The sequence below is a fragment of the Lepidothrix coronata genome, unplaced genomic scaffold, assembly GCF_001604755.1.
Source record: "Lepidothrix coronata isolate B3197 unplaced genomic scaffold, Lepidothrix_coronata-1.0 Scaffold7, whole genome shotgun sequence".
Lineage (NCBI taxonomy): Eukaryota > Metazoa > Chordata > Aves > Passeriformes > Pipridae > Lepidothrix > Lepidothrix coronata.
Window position 1 is genome coordinate 8,694,788 of NW_016690187.1, and position 23,954 is coordinate 8,718,741.

General features: G+C 42.2%; 1 protein-coding gene and 1 long non-coding RNA gene across 5 annotated transcripts in view; one reads left to right on the forward strand and one right to left on the reverse strand.

Moving 5' to 3' along the window:
- CHN1 (chimerin 1) overlaps positions 1 to 23,954 on the forward strand; it is a 99,440-nt gene that overhangs the window by 60,063 nt on the left and 15,423 nt on the right. For both annotated transcript variants that reach the window (XM_017837638.1, XM_017837645.1), the window contains exons 7-8: positions 8,874 to 8,951; positions 21,903 to 21,987. In XM_017837638.1, the coding sequence (XP_017693127.1) occupies positions 8,874 to 8,951; positions 21,903 to 21,987 (163 nt within the window). The remainder of the gene's footprint in view (positions 1 to 8,873; positions 8,952 to 21,902; positions 21,988 to 23,954) is intronic.
- On the reverse strand, positions 228 to 8,406 carry LOC108508675. 3 transcript variants are annotated; one of them, XR_001878457.1, is made up of 4 exons: positions 8,171 to 8,406; positions 7,398 to 7,623; positions 6,813 to 6,922; positions 228 to 1,614 (listed from the first exon to the last, which is right to left on the reverse strand). It is a non-coding gene; the product is annotated as an uncharacterized LOC108508675 (long non-coding RNA). The 3 variants fall into 3 exon arrangements; XR_001878459.1 differs by lacking the exon at positions 228 to 1,614 and adding an exon at positions 3,799 to 4,544; XR_001878458.1 differs by lacking the exon at positions 228 to 1,614 and adding an exon at positions 5,845 to 6,732.

Here is a 23,954-nt window from a genome sequence, read left to right on the forward strand (position 1 = left end):
CTAAAAACTGCTTTTATCAATATGATTCTTAAATTGATATTATAAGAGAAGTGTTGTAACTTATGTATTTCCTCATCAAAAGGGTATGGTTAAACTTTTTGATGTGCCTTCTCTTTTATTTTTATTTTTCCTTTTATTTGAGGAAATCCTTATAACAGTATGGGTCAGATGAGGAATAAATTATTACCAGTCCCTTGTGTTTTCGGAAGATTAGTCTTAACAGCGTGTTTTCTCTTATGATACTTTAATGTAGTATATCAGTAAGAGAGAGCATTTGCCAAAAGAGTGGCATTCATGCAGCTGCCAATTTGCGTTACGTTTTGATTCTTATCACTGCTATAGAGCATATGGCATTTATAAATTACTTTTAAGGTCTTTTTGGAATACAGTCTGCCTTGACATGTCATGAGTAAAGAGGCTTCTGCTGGAGTGACCCCTCACTGCAGTGAACGTCAGTCATGCCTTGGTCACAGCAGCACAGCTCTCTGCAGGCCAGCAAGGAGACACCCAACAGACCAAGGGATGGGAAGGAAACGCTGTTAGCTGAAATAGAAAATGCTGACTCAGTGGGAGCAGGATGGAGGAGCTGTTGAGGAACAGGCGCTCTGTTGCTGACCATTGTGAGGGTTCCTCCCTTAGGCAGAGCTCCTTGTTTCAATTCCTCTTCCCAAAGGTCTCACAGCTGCAGAACAGGTATCTCTAGCCCTGATTTAGTGATGCATAATGGTATAATAGTTAACTTAAACTATGTGAGTAGTCCTGCCAGTCTCTCTGCTTCTGCTTTGCCCAGGGAGAAGAGTACCTGGCACAGGCCTATTCTTTAATTGCTTTAACTCACTGTTTAATTTACCACTTTCATGGCCCAGGCTCCTGGCAGGAGGGGAGGAAGATAGGATGGACCAAAACCAAAACTGTGGAGGATGGAAGGGTGGATGGAAAGCAAAATTGCAAAGGACAGTCTTTGAAGGATTTACTGGAGACAAATTCCAGTGTTTAATGATGCTTCTCTTCTTGTTCACGAATCTGGAACGCTTTGCCTGGAAATAGTGAGGCTGCCAGCCCCCTGAGGCAGGGAGGTGGTATCTTCTGTGCTCTACCAGTTCTTGGTCCCTTTCTGTACTTTGCAAGTTTGGCTGGAGTTGGCCTCCTGTTAATGCAGTTTGTTTTCCCAGTGGAAGAATGGGGTTGTGGTAACGAGCTGCTACAAAGCAAGGAGACAATTGCTGAGGCTGATACCTCAGCTTGAACTCGTGGTCATGGGGAACTGCTTTCCTTGCCACAGTCAGAGTTAGGAGTGAAAAGAGCTCGGTTTTTAGCTTTCTGGGTAGCTTTTATCATGGTGTTTGATTGGCATCTCCTGCCTCGGTGTCACACAGCTTGGTAGCAGCTCCACTTTTGTCAAGCAATCATATCCTGCCTCTTGCAAGCAGACTGGTAGTCTGTCTTTAAGGAAAGGGCTGGAGCAGTTGGTTATTTTTACAGAGGCAGCTGGGGTCATGGGGGCATCTTGCATTGGGGTCTGCAGGGAAGAGCCCTGTGGCTTCAGCTGGCTCAGGACAAGGCAGGAGCCCTGGGAAGAGGGCAGGACTGCAGTTTCTCATCCAGAACACAACCCTGTTGGGAGCAGGAGCATATTATTATTTATACAGTGTAAAGGAAGTTGTAGCTATAGCTTATAAAACCCAGCTTAGCACCATTATTGATTGCAACATCCACACCCCTACCTGTGCACATTCTCACATGCCCACATACACCCCTGTAGTGAGATTTGTACCTATGGAGTGTGGAGGAAATCCCTGGAATTACCCCACTCTGTCAGTGTACGCAGTGCATCAGTTACTGACCTCCCTAAAAGCTAAGTTGCTTGATATTAGCAAAGTCCCCCAGAACTAGACCAAAAGCAGAACTTCTTAGTGGAGGCACTGTGAAATTTTTATTTTATTTTTGCCATGGCTAGATCCATAGTTATATACCAAAATAGCCCTCTCCCTAAGGAGTAAAATGGATTGTATTTGCCACTGAAAAGTATCTTGCATTTGTGCCAATATCTCCAGAACAATAAATGTTCATTTGCTTTGTCTTGCCAGTTTCTGAAAGAGAGAAATAGTCACATGGGTGCTTTTTGCCAGTGCCCGATTTCGAATTGTCATTTCCAAAGGCCCATATTGGTAACTGCTGGGAGCAAATCTGCAACCCATCTTGCCACCAGGAACAAAATAAACTGGCTGACCCAGATCCCAATCAACTGCAGGGACCAGTAGGTTAAAGGACTAAAGCTGCAGAAAAACTTTTCTGTTGGCTTCCTTTAAGATCCCTCTGCTTTTTTATGAGTATGCTCCCTTGTTATGAAAACATGGTAAGCACACCAGTGTGAACATACAGTCTTCCCAAATAATGCCCATACACTTTAATTGTATTGCACAATACAGTACTGGATGAACTCACTGTCAGTGCAGTAATTTCGAGCAGCAATATTGGGCAACATTTTTTCCATAGTTTAAACTAAACTAAATTTATTTTTTTAATTTAACAGCCATACTTTAAATCAAGACAACATTTTGGCTGAATTTGTTTGATTAAATTTTCAATTTAAAAATTGAAATTTAAAAACTTCTTCTAAGATTCTAGATATAAAAATATTCATTACTTACTGTGGAAATCATATACACTTACATAAAAAATGTAAATAGCCATTTTATTGGATTTTGCAATAAGTATTTCATTGGAGGGGGTGGGGAAAGGTCTGATTTAATTAGAATTCAGTCCATTTGGAAAATTTTGTTATAAAAACCAGAACTTTTCTCAGTAGTAGGTTTTCATCATTTAACCATGTCTTAAACCCCAACTCCCCTGTGGTTAACTCTGAACTGAAAGCGGGGTTCTGTGTTGCCTAAGGATTCCATTATGCTTTGAGCACTGTGGGAGCCTGGTGGTGTCCATGTGCCAGGTAAATGTGGTTGTGTTGGAATGGCAGCAAGAGAAGTCCAGCCCTGATGGTCCTTCCCACCCAGCTTCTGAGATGGTCAGCTTTCAGGTTGGCCTTTTCTTTGAATAGCATTCCTGCCCTCTGCTCATGCCACATGTCTGTGGGCAGAGGCTATGCCTGGTATTAGTATATCTACAAGTGAAGAAAATTTATTGAAAGCAGCTGATCACTACTTTTATTTAAGACGTAGCATTTTGGGCTCCCTTTTCCCCCTTGTAACAATCCTATGAAAGATGACTGGGGAAATTATATTTAGCATGGAACAAGCTTCCACTAAGAACAGCATTGAGGAAATTGGGCTCAGTTTCACAATCTGACTGATTAGCTTTTGAAAATCATGTACTGAGCCCATAAAATATGCTCATAAAGTGTTCAGACAAGGAAGGATTTTCTGAGCGCATGCATTTGGCTAAGTTAGCTATACAGTGAAACAGAATATGGTAAAATGTACAGTGGCTCACTGCATAGCAAACCAAATGTCTTGTTTCTTGATATATGTACGGTAGGGCATCATCTTTGATGTTTTTAAAAAATGCGTGCAATATAACTGCTGGCTAATATTATTATTAAAATACGTTCCTTTGAGGGAAGGAATCATATTATATATAAAGTCTGAAATAATAAAGGCATATTTAGTCATAACAACATGAAAATACCATATGAGAATGAAAAGCCTGCTGTCTACTGCACATGCATTCCTGAGACTGAAGAAAACATGATAATGTGTTTAAAAGCAGAACCAGGTGCTCATGAAACTAAACACTCCATTGTATTGGAAAGGCACACAGTCTTCAGGAGACCTGATCAACTCTGGTCTGGTTATTTTAGGACTTGTGAGCTTAACCTGACTTGAAGTTTTCTGTTTTGGTTTAGTTTGATTTTTTGGTTGGGTTTTTTTTTTTTTTCTGGAGTAACTTCAGTTTATTACTCAACAAATGGGAATGCATTGGTTTCCTGTTTTAGAAAGATAATTTGTATGATGTTGACTGCATTGTGTGACTGGATTAAACTTCCACAATATGTCTTTCAGTGAGTGACTAACTGGAATTTACTGCAAGTCAGGGATGACTTTTAAATCAATTCTGTGGAGGCTTCATAATAAGACTTACTGATTGGGAGATTAGTACCAGAAAATACACATACATTATGCAGCTAATACTAAGAGCAAATAGTGCTCAAGAAAACAGCTGTTTCTCCTGCACTCTGAAGGACTACTCCAGAGACAAGTAAGGAAAGTGGAGTCCCAGAAGAATCTATACTGAACCACTCTTACAGTTGAGGTTTTATAACAAATGAGAACATTTGAAATAGCAGGTTACAATCTTTTCTTTTCCTTTTTTTTTTTTTTCCCTTCAGTCCATATGTACAATGTAGAATCTCTAAACAGATGTCTTGGTTTAAAGGCTGTTGTGTTGCTGGGTTTGGTTTTTAGTGCTTAAGTCACTAAAATGTAGAGGACTGAGAGGCTGCTCTGGTTGCATGTTCTGCTGACAGGCTGCTTGGCTATTGCTTCCAGTCGTTCCATTTTCATTTCACCTCAATCCTGTGAAATCATGTCCTGAAATTAAATTTAAGAATGACAGCCCTGCGGTTTCTTTACTCCTGGAGTCTGCACAGCATATTGCTCCCTACACATGTAATGATTGCACATGTCTGTCACAAACAATTAATAAAAAATAAAATCAAGACTTAGAAAAGTGGAAGGGAGATTACTTTCCTCCCTGGATTTCTACCTCATTTTCATCCAGTATGTAGCAGGCAGTATCAGATAATTGTGCCCATTAAGATAGACTTCAGGCACAGCAAGTTAAAAAGATAATTTGTTGGAAAATGAAAGGGCTCTGGAGAGGAGATTTTGCTGGCGGGTGGGAGTGCAGGAGCCAGTGGTGGAGAGCAGGCATTGAATCAAAAGCCATCCAAGGGTGTAAGGAGAGCAGGACCTACAGACTGTAGGTCTGTAGAGACAGCATGGAGCGCCTGGAGCAGGAGAGTGTCTTGAGAGGATAGCTTCCTGCAGGATTTGAGTTGAAGCCCCAAGTCTGTGACTTCACTTGTCTGATCTCAGGAATGATGACTCACCTCTGCAGTGACTAGGGCTACCTGAGGACAGTAGCTTGCTCTCTCTTACTTTATTATCTCACATACTGGTTAGATCTGGGCCTGCCTGATGACCCAAAATGTGGTCAGGAAGCTGAGTACAACAGAAATTTCATTCTTCATTTTGGTTTTTGAAAAAAAAGGGAATTGGTCTGTGTTAAGAAGAGCACTACCTTGCAAAGCCAAACTCCCAAAGTTAGGCATACGCATTAAAAAATTATGTCATCCGAAAGCAGTTGTATAAATTTTAATTATAGCACAATTTTATGTTGGGGAAACCTATGTAAGAAATAGATAGCATATATGTATTTTTTCATAATTTTTCAGTTGCTGAATTTATGACTTTAACTCACTGTGATATAGGAAAAATATTAAGCTATTAGAGAGCATCCAAAGGAGAGCAACAAAGACGGTGAAGGGCCTTGAGGGGAAGCCATATGAGGAGCAGCTGAGGTCACTTGGTCTATTCAGCGTGGAGAATAGGAGACTGTGGGGAGACCTCACTGCAGTTAAAATTTCCTTGTGAGGGGAAGAGGAGGGGCAGGCACTGATCTCTTCTCTGTGGTGACCAGTGACAGAACCTGAGGGAATGGCCTGAAGTTGTGTCAGGGGAGATTTAGGCTGGATATTAGAAAAAGGTTCTTTACCCAGAGAGCAGTTGGGCACTGGAACGGGCTCCCCAGGGAAGTGATCACAGCACCAAGATTGACAAAGTTTGTATGATCTCAGGCACATGGTGTGACTCTTGGGGATGGTCCTGTGCAGGGCCAGGGGTTGGACTTGATGATCCTTGTGGGTCCCTTCCAACTCGGCATATTCTGTGAACTTTCTTTCAGTGTAGGTTTCTCGTGTATACAACTCTAGTGCATGTAGCACAGGTGAATGTCTGTAGGTGTAGGTGAGCCCAGTATTCCTTTATTTGTAAACAGGAGAAAATGCTTTGCACTGAACAATGGGAAGCTGATTTATGTATAACCAATAAGCAGTCTGAGTTAGATTACTGTAACACAAAGCAGTGTTAAAATTAAAATTCATAATCATATAACTACTTTCCAGATTATAACACATTTTCATAATTACAACCATGAGATAGGACATTTCCCTGTTGGGTAGTTTCACTTGTCTTTTTATTGGCATTCTTAAATTTAATTTTCCAGGATTCAGAGATCTGTTTCTACTAGCATGACTCTAAAGTGCCATTGAAAGTAACTCAGTTCTTCAGAATTAGGAAAAGGGATGCTGACAATTAAGGAGTAAGTATGTCAAAAAAACAGATACGTGCTGTACCAATGATTGAAAGCTCAGCATGCTTTGTCTGGCTTCTTAAGGTAGATACTGATAGTAAATGTATTATTGGAAATCACTGGGTTATTTATTTCCAACAAATTAAATTTTCAAAGAATCTATTTCCCAATATGAAATTTTGTTGATGTATTTTTTCCCTTTAAAAAATAAGAGGAATTTTGGGTTGGTTCCAAGGAAAAGTGTAATGAAATGTTTCTAGAATTCACAATTTGCTTCCTGAGCCTGTTGTTACTCAAAGTTGTTTGGAGAGGATGACTCCTCTGGGGCAGGTGTAGGTCCACATTGTTCCATGAGGACTTTTACCTGACATAGTTCTTGGGAATGAAACTGTGAAGTGACTTTAGCTAGAAGGAAAGGAAAGAATGAGCTCAAAAGCCTGCCTGCTTCCTCCTCCCCTGAGAGTCCCTACTATTCTCACACTTACGTAGATGAAGTGGTCAGTTTTTGCCATCTCTTACTTCTCACCTCCGTTTTCTTGCGGAGTGTTATATTTACAAGGATGTGCAGAAAAAGGCCAGAGGAGTATTTATGCACCTGCAGTAGAAGGGAGTGGTTAAAAGCAAGACAGGCAGATTGAGGTAGTCATTGGAAAATTATTTCTTGATAGGATGGATCAACCAGCCCCCTGTCTGTACTGAAAGTGGGAATTGAGTCAAGTACTCCTAATGCCTGACAACTTCACCCTGTATAATCTGTAGCCAGTGTTTTGATTATTAGTTATTAACTTGTATTGCAGAGTGTTTGGTGAAGCACCAGCCTTTATCCTTAATCTCTGCACCCTGACCCTATGCTGAGACCCAGCATATTTTTAAAACCTGTAGAGAAGGTACAGGTGGCCATGCAAGGGAACAGAAGAGGGGCTCCCAGTGAGTATTACTCTCAGCTGTATTGGCAGGACTGAGCTAACCTGTAACACTGATCCAGCTGCAAAGCACATACCCATTCCACCCAGAAGCCTGTGACAAACTGTGCTTGTCTTTGGTTACTGACTCAGGAGAGATAAAAATACCTTTGCTGCAGAAGGGAGAGCAGTTGCGGTGCTGCAGCCTGTGGCAGGGGAGGGAGGGCTGCGCTCTGACTGCACAGGCAGACTGTGCACGAGGAGAGATCTCCTGGCACCCTGAATGTCAGGATGGTGGTCAGCCCCACGGTGTAAATCCTGGCTGTACTAAGTCAGATCAAGAGTTCATTTTTGCTGTGTCTGGCAAAGACCGTTCACACATGCTTGGAGAGCACTAGAAGAAAAAGTACAGGAGTAGAGTGGCCGTCATAGTGTCTCCTCCCGACTGTCAGTGCGCAGCTGGAGGGAGCCCCCTGAACTGGGCTGCCTGGGTGAGCAGCTCCGGGTGGGTATGTCATGGTCTGCCCTGTCCTTTGTGAGCCCGTTGATTTTTGCTCCTAAGGCAACAAGTCCAAGGCTTTAATAGTTGTGTGAAATACTGTTTCCTTTACTTTGTGCAAGGGCTAGCCAGGACCTGACTGCCCGTTGCACATTTCATTGTCAGTTGCACCCGTCCAAACTTCGGGTTTCGATCCAATTGGAAACTGTGGTCATTCACCTTCTGTTAGTATCTGTAAACTCCTAAAAAAAGGCACCACCAGCAAATCGGGGTTCGGGTCTTTGGTGGATGGAGTGGTGCGATGAACTTTGAGTGACATTTGTGTTCGCATCCCTACATGATTTCAAATTGGTGACCCTCTTTTTATATGAAAAGAATCGAAAAATGTAATTTTAGGGGAAATTACAGCGTCAGCGGTCTCGTTAACCGCTCCCGGCCGTACCTCCTGGTGCACGGGCCACGTCAGACGGGGGGATCGGGGAGAGCCGCTCCCCGCCGTGCCCCCTGGGGCTGCCGGTCGCTGCCCTGCCTGTCCCCGCACCCCCGAAGGGCGCGGAGGTGCCATTTTGCAGCGGTGCTTGATTCATCCCGCGGGTGCCTCTCCCGGAGCCCACCAGGCTCCATTGGCTCCCTTGGCTGCGGCCGCCCCGGGGCGGTGCCGCTCCCGCTCCCCGCGGAGCCGCGCCGGGAGCGGGGCGTGCGCAGGGCGCGAGGCGTGCGCGTCCCCGCGCCCCCCGCGCCGGCCGCCGCCGATGGAGGGAGCGGCCGCGGGCTGCGCGTCCCCGCCGCCGGCTGCCGCTGCCGCGCGCCCCCGGCCCGCCGGCCGCCCGCGGGCCGCGCCGAGCCCCCCGCCCCGCCGAGCGCCGGCCCTGCATGGCCGCCCCTGCAGCCTGAGCTCCGCCATGGTCCGCGCCGCCCCGCCAGCCCGAGTGTGACGGGCCCGGGGCCGCGCCGCCTCCGCCGCGCCAGCGATGCCGGCCAGGGAGCCCTGGGCAGCGCACCGGGCGAGCGGCGCCGCGGGGCACCGCGCCGGGCAGCACAGCCGGCAGCGCGATCTACTGCTCGCAGCCTTGGGCATGAAACTGGGCGCTCGGAAGTCGTCCGTGACAATCTGGCAACCTCTTAAACTCTTTGCTTATTCACAGTTGACATCGCTTGTCCGAAGAGCAACTCTGAAAGAAAATGAACATGTTCCAAAATACGAGAAGGTTCATAATTTCAAGGTAAGAAATGTTCCTACTTAATTTCTTTTTCAGGCGTAGAGACTATAGCTTGTGTTTTAAAATGGGTCCGGTATTGGAAAGAAATCATATGTATGCAGACTATGACTTTCTAGGAACTTAAAAGCTGCAATTAAATCTCATTGCCCGTTAAATCAATTAGGCATCTTTAGAACATACCAGCAGAAGAATGAGGACTTTGTTCTTGTCTGCTTGTGTGCGTATGTTTGTTTCAATAATATTTGCCATATCTAGGTTATCTCTTTTATTTAGAATTGGTTTATACTGAGGGAGATGCTAAAGCTGAGAAAAACTGGCAAAGTTTTCTTTCAATCCAAATTAATTAAGTTTTACTTACGATGAAAAAAAATCTCTTAGATCTGTGGTTAGATCTTATGTCAGTTTGTTGCTGGTAAATAGCTTTGGAGGTAAGAAGTGTGTTCTACTGCATCTGGATCGGGCAGATGGTCTGCATTTCCCATAGTTTCTGGCTTTCCTCCTCTGTCAATGAATTGGGTGTGTTGATACCAGCATGGCTTATGCCATGGGGCTGTTGAAGCTACTGGCATGAGCAACTGTTTTAATAAAATTTATTTAGTCTTCTGTGTAAGTTCTAATTATTGTTTTAATTGTTTTAAATAAACAATGCTCTTTGATAAGAGAGAGATATGTCAGTACAACATATGCATGTTTTATGTCTGTATCTGTAATAAGCATCCGGTAAGGATTTAGTAATTTAACCTTTTGGCGGTCAAATGCGTTGGATGATAGGCAGTTTTAATTGTAAGACTAAGTAAATTGATATTATACTGAATTCCTGTAGATGATGGTACAAACTTCATATATAGTATCGGAAGCCCAAATTTTATCTTTAATGTAAAAAAAAACCCTTATCTTTTATTTCTTTTAATAAAAGGGGAGATTGTTAATATAATACATTCATCTGATGATATAAGAATCTGTTAAATGTCTCTTATTTTCAGTTTTGATTTCCATCACATGCCTGGGCATATGTGAATGTACACATGCATGCACATATGTAAATTTACCTATCCTCCATTTGATTTTAATTAAACCACGTTTTGGCTTATGAGTTCAGATAATCACCAAAAGTGGAAACTTTCTGTGATCAGGATGGTTTGTTTGATTTGAGTTCTTATGTAAAACATGAATTAGAAAACCATGTACAAAATGGTATGTAAGAAATGTTTTAATATGAACGCTTGGCATAAAATAATCCTGACTGTCAGTTAAATACAGAGCATTTCTTCACAGGCTCCTGAGGCGTCCTAAAGATATGAAATGTCTTGCATGTCTCGTTTGTTCCTTAGAGTTTGAAGATAATTCTTGCAGATGGCAGCAGATAGTGATTGTTCCATGTACTACAGTGTGTGTAGGATAATACGGATTTAATTTTGTGCACATCTGTGTTCCCTAGTTGTTTTCTTTAACAGCCTGAAACACATCTGTTTTGAAAATAATCCGATCACCTGATTTTCATTCATTTGGATTTGTTTATTTGTTTTTCTTCCAGAAATTGTTTATGGAAAGTTTGGAAGCTGTGAGCTTTCCAGTCTTTTTCAAAAACAGACTGTATGTCTGCTCCAAGGTCATAGCTACAGTACAAACTTTCCACACGGATTTTTTTTCTTCATGATAGTTTTACTGTAGTTCCTCTATATGTACAGTTGCCAGAAAAATATACCTTGAGAAGTAACTCTTTTCTCCAGGAAGTGGAATGGAGTCACACAGATAATTTTTGCTATAGGAAAGCAGAAGAGGACAAGCCTCTTACTGTGGCTGCAACGAACCTACCTGCTGAAGGAATGCTGCTGATGTTCATGAACTCTAAATATGGCAACTCTCACATTGAAAACAAAAAGTAAACTCTTAGTAATTACTGTGTTATGGATCTAAAATGTATGACCATCATTAGCTCATGTGCTTCTCTCCTTTATCATTCCTTGCATCTGTCAAATTTTTCTTCTCACGTGTATAGATGTCATCATTTAAAATGTCTGCACAAGTCTCCTAGGTTGCCTGCCAAGTAGCAAATGTGCCACCCATGTGGGAAGGAAGGAAATGTCAGGTCCAGAGTCTTCAACCTAGAATTTTGAAACAAAACAAGAAAAAACAACCCAGAAACAATATAAATTTATCTAGTTCAGCTAACCAGCAGTGACTGCTGTCCCCAGAGGCTCCACGGCAAACAGGAGGACTCCCGCTGCTTTGTACCTCTGCGGCTAATCTGCTTTTTCTTTTGCAGGCACAAGGCAACAGATAGGGACCCAGCTGCTGCTTTGATCAGTCACATCACTAGTCACAGAAATGAAGGGGGCTTGGAAATCCTTTTATACTGGAAATGCTGTAGCATCCTGGCAGAGGGGGAGAAGTGAAGAGTCATTAATGCACAATAATAAGCACCGTTGTCTTGGAGAAGGGAAGATGACAGCAGCAGCCGCTCCAGATGCAGGCTGGGGTTAGCAAACACCCAAGAGACTTGGCCGCAGGCTAGGAGACCTCAGTTCTCCCTCCACCCCTACAGCTCCTGTCTCTTTGAGGTGGGTAGGTGGGGATACAGGTGAAGTTTGAACCCTTAGTCCCTGTTGCCTGCAGCAAAACTCAGGTAGAGGAACACGTTGGCAGAAGAGCAGTGTAGCAATGGTCATCATAGAAGTGCAGATGCCTAGGGGAGGGGTGAACATGAAAGCTGCTTTTAAATCATTGAGAGGATTCCTGAATAAATCTATTAACCTATGTTTCGCTCCAAGGGTTGTTTGAAAGAAGAATGTAAAGACAGTTTTGCTAGGAGTGCTGACACAGCTGGGGTTTTGAGAGATTTTAATCTTATTTAAATCTCCTGGAATGCGAGTTGTCTTCTGCCTGAAGGGAGCAGGCTGACTAGCCGGGGTGACAGGGAGCTCTGAGGGCAGAGCTGGTCGGTAATGGTCTCCAGCTCTGTAATATTCTCCTGACTGCAGAGGTTTGGTCTCTGATGAGCACATCTCAGATGCAAATACAGAGTGGCTGAATTCTCTTAAATTGATCTCTATAAATAAAGAAAGGGATGATGATTTAGAAATGTCAGTTCTGACTAAGTTTTTAATTCCTGTCCCTTGGGGTGAGAGCTAGGTATTAAAAATATTTTTAAGCATATTTTTACCTTTTCAAATTTATTTTAAAAAATTAAATTAGCATTTCTGTGTTCTCCTCTATAAATCTAATACAGAAGATTCATCTTCTATTAATTCAAATATATCAGCTGAAAGAGACTTACATTATTTGACACAACATTTTATTTAGCTCTAATTGAATACTGGGATTTGAAGGTGAGCTAGGACTGTGAGTGTGATTTGACTGGGTCTGTCTATTTGCATATTTGATTACTTTTGCTTTCATTTACTCTGCTTTTCTGAAATCCAGCACACCGAATGAGATCTCTTGTAAAATGAATCATCAGACCAAATCAGGACAGTCACTTCACAGTCCTCAAAATTTCAGCCCTACCTTCTCTCACAGAAAGGCTTTTTCTTTGTTTCAGTTTCTTACCCACCATGGGGAATAAATTTCCCCACACTCTCTGGTACAAACTTATCCATATGGACATGTGTGTGCTCATTCTTCCACCCAATGTAGATGAACAAGAGCATCTTCTATTTAGAAGCACTGGGAGACCTGTGGTGTGCTCTTTGAAATACTGACAGGGAGCATAGCTGAAGCCAGTGGCGTTACTTTCTTACAAAAAGAAGCTTTATCATGGGGGAAAGTTCTGTAACAGAAGAGTTACAGAGTTCTGTAATTTCATAGAAGTGGACAAAGTAGAATCATGCTTAGTTTTTCCCTGAAACTTATTCTACACCTCAACCCAATAAGAATGCTGTTTACGGTCCCTTATAAATCTCATACTTGCTTATCTTGTCCCCAAAAGGCAGTAACTGTGATAGCTTGTAAATTAAAATCAAATTTCTTGACCCAGCTGATATCTAGTCTATTCAATAACTTTAAGGTAGGAAGCAGGTGCACACCTCCTGGGCAGGCAAGTGAAAGAGGAGCTTCAGGCAACAGCAGGAACCACAAATTTGAGGAGAAAATGGGCCTGTAGCAAGGTGCCATGTGGATTGAAATGTTCCAGGTTGGTTATTGAGAGGAGGACTCAGTGGAGCTCTGGGTTAGGATGTGTGAGGTGGGCTCTAGGCCAAAGGACTTACACAGCAGGGTAATCCAAGCTGTGTTTAAGGTTTTCCCCATCTTCTCTCTCTGGTGAGGCAGTTTATTAGGGTAGTGAATACACAGGATTCCCCTTGCTCAGTCCTCTGCACTTTCCCACTCTGCATCTTCTCATCTCTCCATCTCCCCTCTAAATCCCATAGTTTTTTGCTGACAAAAGAGAAGATACACCTAATGAGATACCTCTTGCCCAAGTCCATCCCTACCTGACATGGAATATCTTCTGCACCTCCTCGCTACCTGGTGCTGTGCTTTGGACTTGGGCACTGACCTTGCTTCTTCGCCTGTCATTTGTGTGAGGTTGGAGAAAATGGTAAAACTATGCTTAAAAAATGTTAATGGTAAGGAGCGCTGTTGTGGAAGAGGAGCATTAGCTGGGAGTTATGGGATGATAGCTTAAAAGGAAGAGGAAAGTGAAAATTTGAGATTAACAGCAAGAAATCCCCTGGGTAGTGAAATTTGTCAGTCAGTGCAATAACCTCCTTATTGCTTGGCAAATATAAAATAAGCCTGGACAAAACACCTTAAAGGTCATCCCTCCCCTCCAGCTTTTGTGACTCATGGACCCTGGGGAATTTTTAGCTTCCTTGGCTGGTTACAGGTATTCCTTCAGACATCTCTGGCTCCTGATGATTTGAGCCAGCGGAACACCCTGCAGGTGTTTTCTAACTGCCAGTGGTCCAAAGCACAGACCCACTCTTCTACCTGCATTATTGCTGTGGTGCTTCACTGAAGCAAGAAGGTGTCTGTGCCTGTCAGAGCTGAACTGAAATGTGTGTTTCCATGCATCATTTTCCATAGGATATTGTCTCATTTCTCTCTTACGGTTCACAAAATGGATATGTCTCCAGAAGACTATTTTTTGCTGTGTTTCTGTGCAGTACTTGGTACTGTCATGCTGTTTCCTAGTCACTATCTTACTAATGCCTGACGGCACAGTCAATTAATTGTAGTAAATAACAGTTGCAAGTTGCCGCTTGCTGAATCAGTGAACATTCAGAACATAATTCCCTTTCAAGCCAGCAGTTCTTCCAGAGAGGAGAGATGTTTTTCCATGGTTGCTTAAACTATGTCAGCCAAGATGCTGATGAGCCTTGTCTGTTGAGATTCCTCATCTCCCTCCTCAACTGAAGCAACATCCTGGCTTTTTCTTTGAGGGTGGCCCATCTGAAAGGCTGAATGGGAGCTCCAGATTAGAGACAACGTACTTTTCCAGAAGTAACTGGAGAATACAGCCTTAAATATGCACAAGAAGTGAAGGCTCAGGTGAGGATCAGTCCTTACTGCAAAGAGTTTGCTAGTATAGACAGACTTAAGCATCACTTTAATGGAGAGACTGCTGATTTTAACAAGAGTTGCTCTGCCAGTGAAACTTGCCCCGCTTCCTTGAAACAAATAAGCCGCCCTGGCCCTGGCTCGGATTTTACCAGTGCAATTGTATCTGTGCTAGATGCTTTGCTAGTCAAAAGGTCGTAGCAAATCGCTTCCATGCCACATCTTATTCTAACAAGAGCTGCTCAGCAGAGCCATGCCTAAACACTAGGAAACTGGGAGATGGAAAATGCAGAAGTGCTGCAAAAAGACCAGAAACTATAACAAACGGTTACTATATTAAGCAGAGCCATTTTTCTGTGACTTGTACTGTGAACTCGTTTCTATTTCTGATGATCTGAAAACTGGGGCAGATGCCAATTTGGGGTAAATTGATCTAGTTCCACTGAAAAGAGGATGCTGGGGTTTTTATTTGGAAGGGACCTGGCACTGAACATATTTTCAAAACATCTTTAATTGAACCACTGCACTCAAATGAATATTCAGAGAGAGAGCTGGGTGCCTTTAGCACAGTCCCTGGGGAGAGTCACTGTGCATTCTGACAGATAAGAAAACCTCAGGAAATTCGATGTTTCTATTAGACTCCTAGTACTTGAGGGGAAAAAAATTGTTCAAAGGCAGAGAAAATACCTGGAGAACGTAACTGGAGGAAAACTGCCACAAAACTTCTGAGAAGACCTCATCAACTCTATGTTGTTGCTTCTGATAGTATATTATAAAACAGTTCAAGCCAGAAAAGCTTTTAAGCATTGATGGATTTTAGTCTCCTAGGCTATTTATTTTATGTTACTTTTTTACTTTTTTTGGAAAATCCAGGCCTTTTCCAAAGCAGATTTCAAATAGCAAAATATTACTTAACCCTTTCTGGTTTCCTGGTGCTAGTCCCTGAATTCAGGTTTTGCCTCTGTTAAGAAAAAAAAAGCGGGGGGGGGAAGAGAGAGAGATAAAGCCTTTTTCTAAATCCTTGATTTATTTAAGCTGAAATTTCTTGCCACCACACCAACAGTTTTATTAGTCCTCAAGTGTGGATCCTGTGAGTCTTCCATGTGCACAGCCTGAAACCAGAGCAGCTCTCCTCTGTGGTGAACCTAGGAAGTGCTCTGCTGGGGAGGACTGGGACTTTACCTTTTAGAAGCTTGTAGAGCATGTTATGCTCTCTTACGGTCAACAGCTTTTCCTCCAAATTAGCCTTAGCATCATTGCAAAAGCATTTATTAAGGAATCTCTCAGGGGTTTATATCCCATTTACATCATTGCATTTATTATATTTACACCATTACATATAACATATGTGGTATGTGTCTATAGAAATATACAACTTTAATTCTGAGGATTTTATTCTATTTTCATCTCCAGTTTCAGAATGTTTTGAATGGACACATGTATCGAGTAACTTGGACCTGGAATAAAATGCAAAATGTTTCAGTTTCCAGATATCAATTTAAGGAAAATCTGCTATTCCATCCTGAAAGAAAGGTGGCCATTTTCATTCAATTTTCAAGCAAAAAAGCCAACAACCTGGTATTCTTGTTTACCACATTGGCTCTCATAGAACACAACCTAACCTCAATTTCCAGTTGTTCCCATCTCTGCTGACACAGTCAGTGAAAACCAGAAAGTAAACAAGACATGACACTGCTCCTGGCTCTGAGTGGGAGAGGACCTGGAGGGAGGTTGGCCTGCTCCACATTCGTGTCAGTGCCCACTGGCAATAACGATGCTATTTATACTCCATGCTCTGAATGAGCGTTCTGACAGCTCTCCCCTCAAGAGCTGCTGGGCAAAGTCATTGGGGTGGTCCCAGGCTGGCTTCCCGTGATTACCACCCCAGCTGGGCTAGCCAAAATCAGCTCTAGTTTTGGAGAAAGGTATGTTCCAGGGGCCTCAGTTACATTCATTTCTGTTACATCTTCACATGAAAGCAGTTATCTTGCAGATATCTCTGCCGTGTGGGTTGTCATGGCTGTCTTTTTGCTTCTTACATTACTCATCAGCAGCAATATTTTCCTCATAGGAGAAATGTTGTGTGCTGGAATATTCGGAGTGCTTGAGACCTTTGTTTTGGAGACACTGTCTAATCATCATAATATACAAAAGGATTAAATCGAAGCATTACCCAAACTTATGGTTGAATTGATTGACTTTCGCACTCATATCTCTTCTGTACCCTTCACACCCAGGCTGTGTGTGTGTCTGGACCAGGAGTGGATGAAAAGGACATGCTTATTGGATGCCAGCAAGGTTGTGCTCAGTGCCTGTTAAAATCAACTGTGACAGGGAAGACAGACATTAATAATACGGGCTGAGTTCATCGTTTTAATTGAGATTTACAGAGTCTCCCATATCCATGTAGAGTCCCAACAGGCAGAATTCAGTTGGTGGAACTGCAAATCAGCTAGGATCACTGAGCTGACAGCCTCCATCAGCAGTGTCCCATCATCCTTGGGAATTTGTTTAAAAGACAGTATAGCCAGCAGAACTGTACCTTTGGAGCACCATGTGGTGCAAAGCTGGGTGCATGCCATGTATTCAGTCCCTGGTCGACTTGGTCTCCTCTCTGAGCACCAGCAAGCCTTCTGCCTGGAGTGTAGGACTCTGGTAGCCCAAGAGGGTAGATCAGCAGTATTTTTTTCCATCCTTTTTCAAGTTGATGTATTTCACCCCAACACAGATGATAGTGCCTGGATTTTCCAAACCCTGTTACTCTGACCAGCAGTTCAGTGTGGAGAGCTGTGGAAGAGATGCTCTGTACAGAGCAGGGTCCTGATGGAGCAAGCCTTCAGGGAGACCATGGCAGCAGCCTTTCAGCAATGGAAGGCTTTTTTGTATACTGTCACAAACACTTCTGGTTTTTGTGCTCAGTGTTGATTTTCCATAACCATAGTTTTTCAAGTCCAGCCCTGCTTCTTCCCATCAGTGGCTTAAGCTCTGCTGATTCACTGACTTCTCTTGTATCACATTTGCACAGCACTTTGCTGATAGTTCCTCATTCTCTTCCTCCTTGCCTTGGCAACTCATATAAGTCTCCCAGTTAAGAGTATGAATTATTTGCTGCCTCATTCTTGATTTTCAGATAGCAATCAAGAGTAGCTGAATAACTGCCTAGGAAAAACCAAAAATGTAAAAAATAAGTGTAGTTATGAGATACATGGGTAACTAACTTCAGCAGTGACCTTTATAGAGCCTGAGAAATAATGATGAGAGATCTGCTTGAGGAGTTCACAGCTTGTGGGATAATCTGTTGTCAGAGCCACTGGATCATTTTTTATTTGATTCTCCTAAAAATTTGTCTTTTCTAAGAAATATTTTAATTAAATGTGAAACAAAAGTAAGTGAAATTCTGTAACACAGTTATTAATCACAGGAGTTAAGCTATTTTCCCCTTTGTATAAGAAAATATCTTTCAAGCCTAAGCAAAAAACTGTTCTACTTAGATCACAGTAGTTAAATGCTTATTATACCTTGCCGATATTGCAGGAGACTTCAAAATAGAAATGGCTAGGTGTAAACCCAGTGTGAGGCTCTCCTCTTACCTCAGACTTGCAGGACAGCTTAGTAACAGTATTTTTGTCTAGTTTTTGAAGTGGGTATTGTGCTTTAAAATTATCTAGACTTTTCTTTTAAATTTATTTTTTTCCCTTGGAATTTTATAAATTAAGATTAAAACTAGTTAAACTTGTTCTCCCACTCACTCATTTTCCAGATTCTTAAAAAAAAAAAAAATCACTTCCATTTGAAGCCTTATGGAAAGAGAGAGAAGATTTTTGGGTGGGAGTGAGAATGGAAGGATTGGGAGATATAAAGCCACAGTTGGCAATCCTGCTTTCTCACATTTTATAAGACAGTAAAATCTGCATATGGCAGATGCTCTTTTTATAAGGGGAAAGAAACCTCTTGTAATTTAAGTCAGGATCTCTGGGACTCTGCTGGGTGTGTTTTTAGAAAATTTTCTGGAAAGCATCTTTAAGTTTTGAAAGCAAGCAAGTTGCTTGGCAGGTTTTTAGAGTGGGGAATTAAATATAAAAATCAGAATGCTGTATTTAACAGTATCATGTAGTAAATGGAGTATTGTTTGCAGGTGCTGGCTCTTGAACTGGCTAAGGGATGCTAAGGTGTTTCTTTTCAGCATGCTGCCAGGCCCCATCCTCCAGGAAGAACTATGATTAGTCTGTTCTGACCTCGGAAGACCAATTTTTCAGTATTTTCTGGCATCACTTACTGTATCTGATTAAATTCCCAGAGATGGCGTGTATTCAGACAAGCGCAGGGTTAGCTGTCCAGTTCCAGTCCGTGGTAGTGGGAAGACTGATGCTCTGGCACCACTGAGCTCTGGGAAAAGACAACACTGCTTAGAAACCCCAAAAGAGACTTCAGAGCTGATCTTGCGGGGTTGTGTACACCAGGGGTGGAAGGACAACGTGACCTTTGGGCCTCCTGATTAATATTGCCAGAGAACCTCCCTGTTGCATGTCAGATAAATGATGAAGGAAAGTAGAGCATTATGGGACACAGAAAAACCTACCTTCACCTTTTAATCTGTTTGAGTTTGCAATCAGAATAATGGATGAGAAGAAGTAATTTGGATGGGGCAGCGTAAAGCAGATCAGGCTCTGAATAAATCTTCTCACTGATGATATGGAAAGGCATTTCAATATTTGGATGAAACCTGACTGCATGGGATGAGAGAACAGTGCTAATGATGCTGAAACAGTGGTCCTGAAGGGCAAAGTTAATCCTGGTCTTGTGAAGGATGACCAATACATGCAGTGTTGGTAGGGAAAAGGAAAGTCTGCTTTGTCCTTGTCATTTTTAAGTTGATGATGAGTCATGTAAGCCCTTTTGAGGGGTGAGCTGAGAGCCAGGGTATTGTTAGGGGAACTGGTTGTCGTAAAAAGGTAATTTTTTGTTTGTATCTGGGTGGATCATAGTTATTAGACACATAAGAGAAACTTAGGTCATAGGAAAAGGTCATAATAATATAAATGGAGGCAAAAGATTGGAGTGGCAGATTTGGGATGTGATAGACTCTGCAGAAGAGTTCCTAAGGAGAGTCAGGAGGAAGTGGAAGCATGCAGACCACGGTGGGGAGCAAGATGCCAAGAAGGAAGGATGTTCACTGCTAAAACAACAGCCAATTAAGAGACTGGACATCTGAGGTTTAGTGAGTATCAGTACTGGAGACAGCTCTGGAGAGGCCATGTTAGGACCTCAGCACCTAAGGACAGCATTAGAAATGCTTCAGTAAATAGCATGTTTGGTGAATTTGATGAGTTGAAATCAGCAACCAGAGAGGCATAGGGTAGGATAGTATAATTCTTTTTATTTAGAGAGAAATATTAATGTGTCAGAATTTGTTCTTGTTCTGCCTAAAGAAAGAAGTCAAAATGTCATCATTTCAAGGAACGAGACAAAATCCCCCCCCTTTGCAATCAGAGATACTAAAGCCAAAATAAAACAAAAAACCTTATAAAACTGAGAAGTGTTCTGAAAAGAAATTATTTGTTGTCCAGACTTTTGAAATGTCACTTTTTGTTTCAATATTCCTCAAGAGAGTTATTGAGAATATTTTAAATAAGTGGGGTTTGGGGGGAATGTTAATTTGACACACTCCTCCTCCCCCAAAAAAGATGGTAACTGAAATGAGGTGCTTTTTTCCCCTTGAAAAAGTTTTGTTAGTCCTGCAGACATTAAAGACAGTGTTTTGCTTGAGGATATTAGAATGTTCGTATTCTGGGAAGGAAATACTGCCAAAGACCTGAATAAAAAACACAAGACTGAGGAATAAAACCAAGAGGATGTGGGTAGTGCAGGTGGGAAATGGAGAGAAAGTTGTGAAAAATGGCTTTGTGGTGAGAGGAAAAAAGAAAGTGGAGCTTACAGCTGCCGACAATCTTGTCATCATTTGCTTTGCAGAAGTCAGCTGGAGCTGCAGGGAGCAGAGGGCTGGTGGAGCACATTGCACCTCCCAAAGGCACGTGGCAGTGGGTGCGGACGGCAGCAGGCAGGGCCGGGGGAGGCAGCCTCTGCCTCGCTTTGCACCATTATGCTTCCGTGGAGGCAATCGGAAACCCAGCTTAGCAAGAGGGGCATGTGAATTACTTGGTGACTTCACAAGTAACTTTCCAGGCTGTCACAGCAATCTACCTTACTGCTGCTCTGGAGGCAGCAAATGCACAGGAGGCTGCAGACCTTCCTTTAGCCAAACCTGAAATGTGGTCTGAATTGCTCTGGGTTGTCACTTGGTCGGGGCAAGTATCAGCTGGGATCCAGCTGCTTTGTATGTCAGTGGTGTGGGCGACCCTTGGACCTCAGTCAGGCCACTTCACCTTTCGGTATTTATAACCAGAGCCCTGTGCGGATTTTAGGAACGCACATTTCCACCAGCTCCATCTCTTTTCTGCTCCACACTGATCCAACCAGGCAGTGCACAAGTGTGAGGTTATGCCCGCTCCAATACCCATGCAGTAACTCTGGAGAACCAAGTGACTTAAGCCTAAAGCATTTTTACTATATTTCACTGCAAATTTCATTTCTTTATGATCGTCAGTTACTGATTCTTTTTGTCAGCCTGTCTATTCTAAATAGCAGCTCAAAGCCTTTTACACTGGCTAAGGAAGTAATGATTTTCTCTGTAAAGAATCCTGTGGTTTCCTACAGCAGGAACTTTATCAGAATAAAATCAGAAGCAGTTAATGGTGGCTGCAGGATTTGTAACAAGCATGTGAGCCAGGAATGAAAACAGCATCGGGTGTTTTTCCTTCTTTAGATTAGTTTTTTTCCTGGTTCAGTGGATTCTTTTTTTCCATTTTGGATTTTGGATTTTCAGTATGTAGCCTTAGTCTGAAAAGAATTAATTTCCTTTTAGAATTATTCTAAAATGGAAAGTCTCTAAGCACATTTGCAGTATTTCTGTGTGGCACTGGTATTTTTGCCTGAGGTGAAATCTTGCAGCCCCCTACGCATTTCACACAGTACCTTATGGAAGGGAGAAGACATTTTAGATTGAAAGGTGAACTCTTGCATGGTTGCTGCAAAAGCCTCACCTTGCGGCCAAAATCCTGCTCAGACAGAGGGATGCCGAGAGGCAGGAGAAGGGCTCTGCCCAGCCATTGCTTCTCTGCCCTGTCTGGTCTTGGAGCAGACCCCTACAGACCCAGTTCTGCTGCTCTGGATGGCCTAGGATGGAGAACTCCTGTTTTCCATGAGTCTGCAAGAGTCTTGGTTCTTAAATTTTTCTTAGTTCCTTTCTTCCTTTCCTGCAGTGATAAAGGGAAGCTTCCAGCAACTGCATGTGGTGCCTTCTAAGAAGAGGAATTCTGCCCTGTTGAGACACATTGATACTGTGAAATAGTTGGGTCATTTTTTGTGACTTTTCTTTCTGCTGCTCTCTTCCAGGTGCACACGTTCAGAGGCCCACACTGGTGTGAATACTGTGCCAACTTCATGTGGGGCCTCATTGCTCAGGGAGTAAAATGTGCAGGTAACAGTTGTTCAGTCTTCTGAATCCTGGTGTTGTAGCTATGTAACATGTTGCCTTCTCCACCATAACACCATGGGGCAGGGTTCCAATCAGGCCCCTGTTAAATGGAAGAAGGAAGTGTATCCACTCTGCTGATGATGTTTTCAGGTACCTGTAACTCCTGTGTAACTCACTGGAGTTACGTAAAGCACTTCTCAAGGACTCATGGAGAGGAAACAGTAATCATCATTAAGGGTTTTTTTTCCCCATCCTTTTACAGTGGAGGATAAAAAAGATAGATGCATAATTAGTTTTATTCCTTTTATACTATTCTGTGTATTGGTAGGTGTGAGAAAGTCACTGAGGATCTTAATGTGCAAGGTGGGCATCAGCAAATTTCATGTTACTGCTCTGAAATAGACATTCGGGTTAATTTTTTATGTAAACCAGCAGACTCCCACCATGCCACAGACCCTAAGTCATGTGTCCTACTTGCAAACTGAAAAGAAGGTAAGAAAAGGGATGATGAATAAGGGATGCCTACTGAAATGTTACATGAGCACTCAGGTGCTGGTAGAAATCTATTACACGCATGGGTGTCACTGCGGGCGTTTCTGTGATAAAACGTCTCTGAAGGAGAACAGTTTACAATGTTATTGATAAGATTCTTCTGAAAAGAAAGGACAGTCAGCTTTTTTCAAAGGCAAAAAAAAAGGATCAAAGTGGTCAAAATAGTTTACTGTATTTGAAAAGTATTTTATGATATTCTAGCAAGGAACCATATTTATAAAAATGGTGCAAAGAGATGTTGATGTATGAAGACCTGCATACGTTGCCCTGGAAACTGAATTTTCAAGCTAATTTAAGAAAATCTGCTCTGTCTAAGGCTTTCTGAAGTCTTGTCTCAAGCAAATAAGAAGACTTTTTATCACAGAACTGTGAAATAATGTAAAATTTAGAATAATTTCTAGCCAAGTAGGATTGGAATATTTTTAAATTCTTCACCCGTAATTATTTGAATGCAACATTTTGTTGTTATCAGTAGCCTCTGCACTGTCCAGGATGGATTAGAGAGTGCAACTCTGTTTTAAGACATGATTATGTAAAAATGGCATTTTCTTTCTCAGTATTTTCCCTCTACTAAGAATATGGGGTTGCAGCCACATCCTTCACTTGTGAATGAAGATTGTACTTTTTACTGCTGTTGATTTTACACAGGATGTACAATGCTAGGAGAGAAAGAAGAAGCTTAATTTTGGTTTTGAACTGTTATCTCATTAGTCATTTTTTGATGATGCTTGAGTCAGTAAGTGTGCCATCTTCCTTCCTTGCTTGCCTCAGATTCCTCAGTTAGGGTATTTAGGAGAGATATCAGGTATTTTTCAGATCAGTGTTTGGTAACTTTGATCCACAAAACCAGTAAAAACAAACAGTATGAAGACTTACAATGCTGCATGTCACTGTAAAATTAATACTATTGCATTTACAATTAAACCCAAAGATTTTGTACTGCCTTTTTTTTTTTTATGAAGTAGAGCTGATTTTCTAGATTTATGCAGATTTTCTAAATTGTAGATTTGGAAAAGCTTCTGAAGTCTGGTTTTCTTTTCTTCTTATGAGAATGGTAATAAGTACTTCATGTGTCCTTTTTCCTCCTTGCAGCGTAGAGGAACATATGTGTATTAGATGACTTCATAGGTTCGGAAACTATAATTAGGGTTTTCTGTCTTGTGTGAGGTTTCATGTCGCTGTTGGTAGCTCCCAGTAATTTCTGTGATCTTATTTATATTTTTAAATCCCATGTCATACAACCACACTTTCTTGCTGGAGTGACAGCAAGGTGTTGGGGCAGGAGGATGCTGAGGTTTACTGAGCCATGCTCAAGGTCGTGGGCACAGCTGGCACAGCTGGACAAGCTGCTGATGTGCAGCACCATGAGCTGGGGTGTGAGAAGGACCCATGGAGTAGTGAGGCTGCCAAGCAGTGCT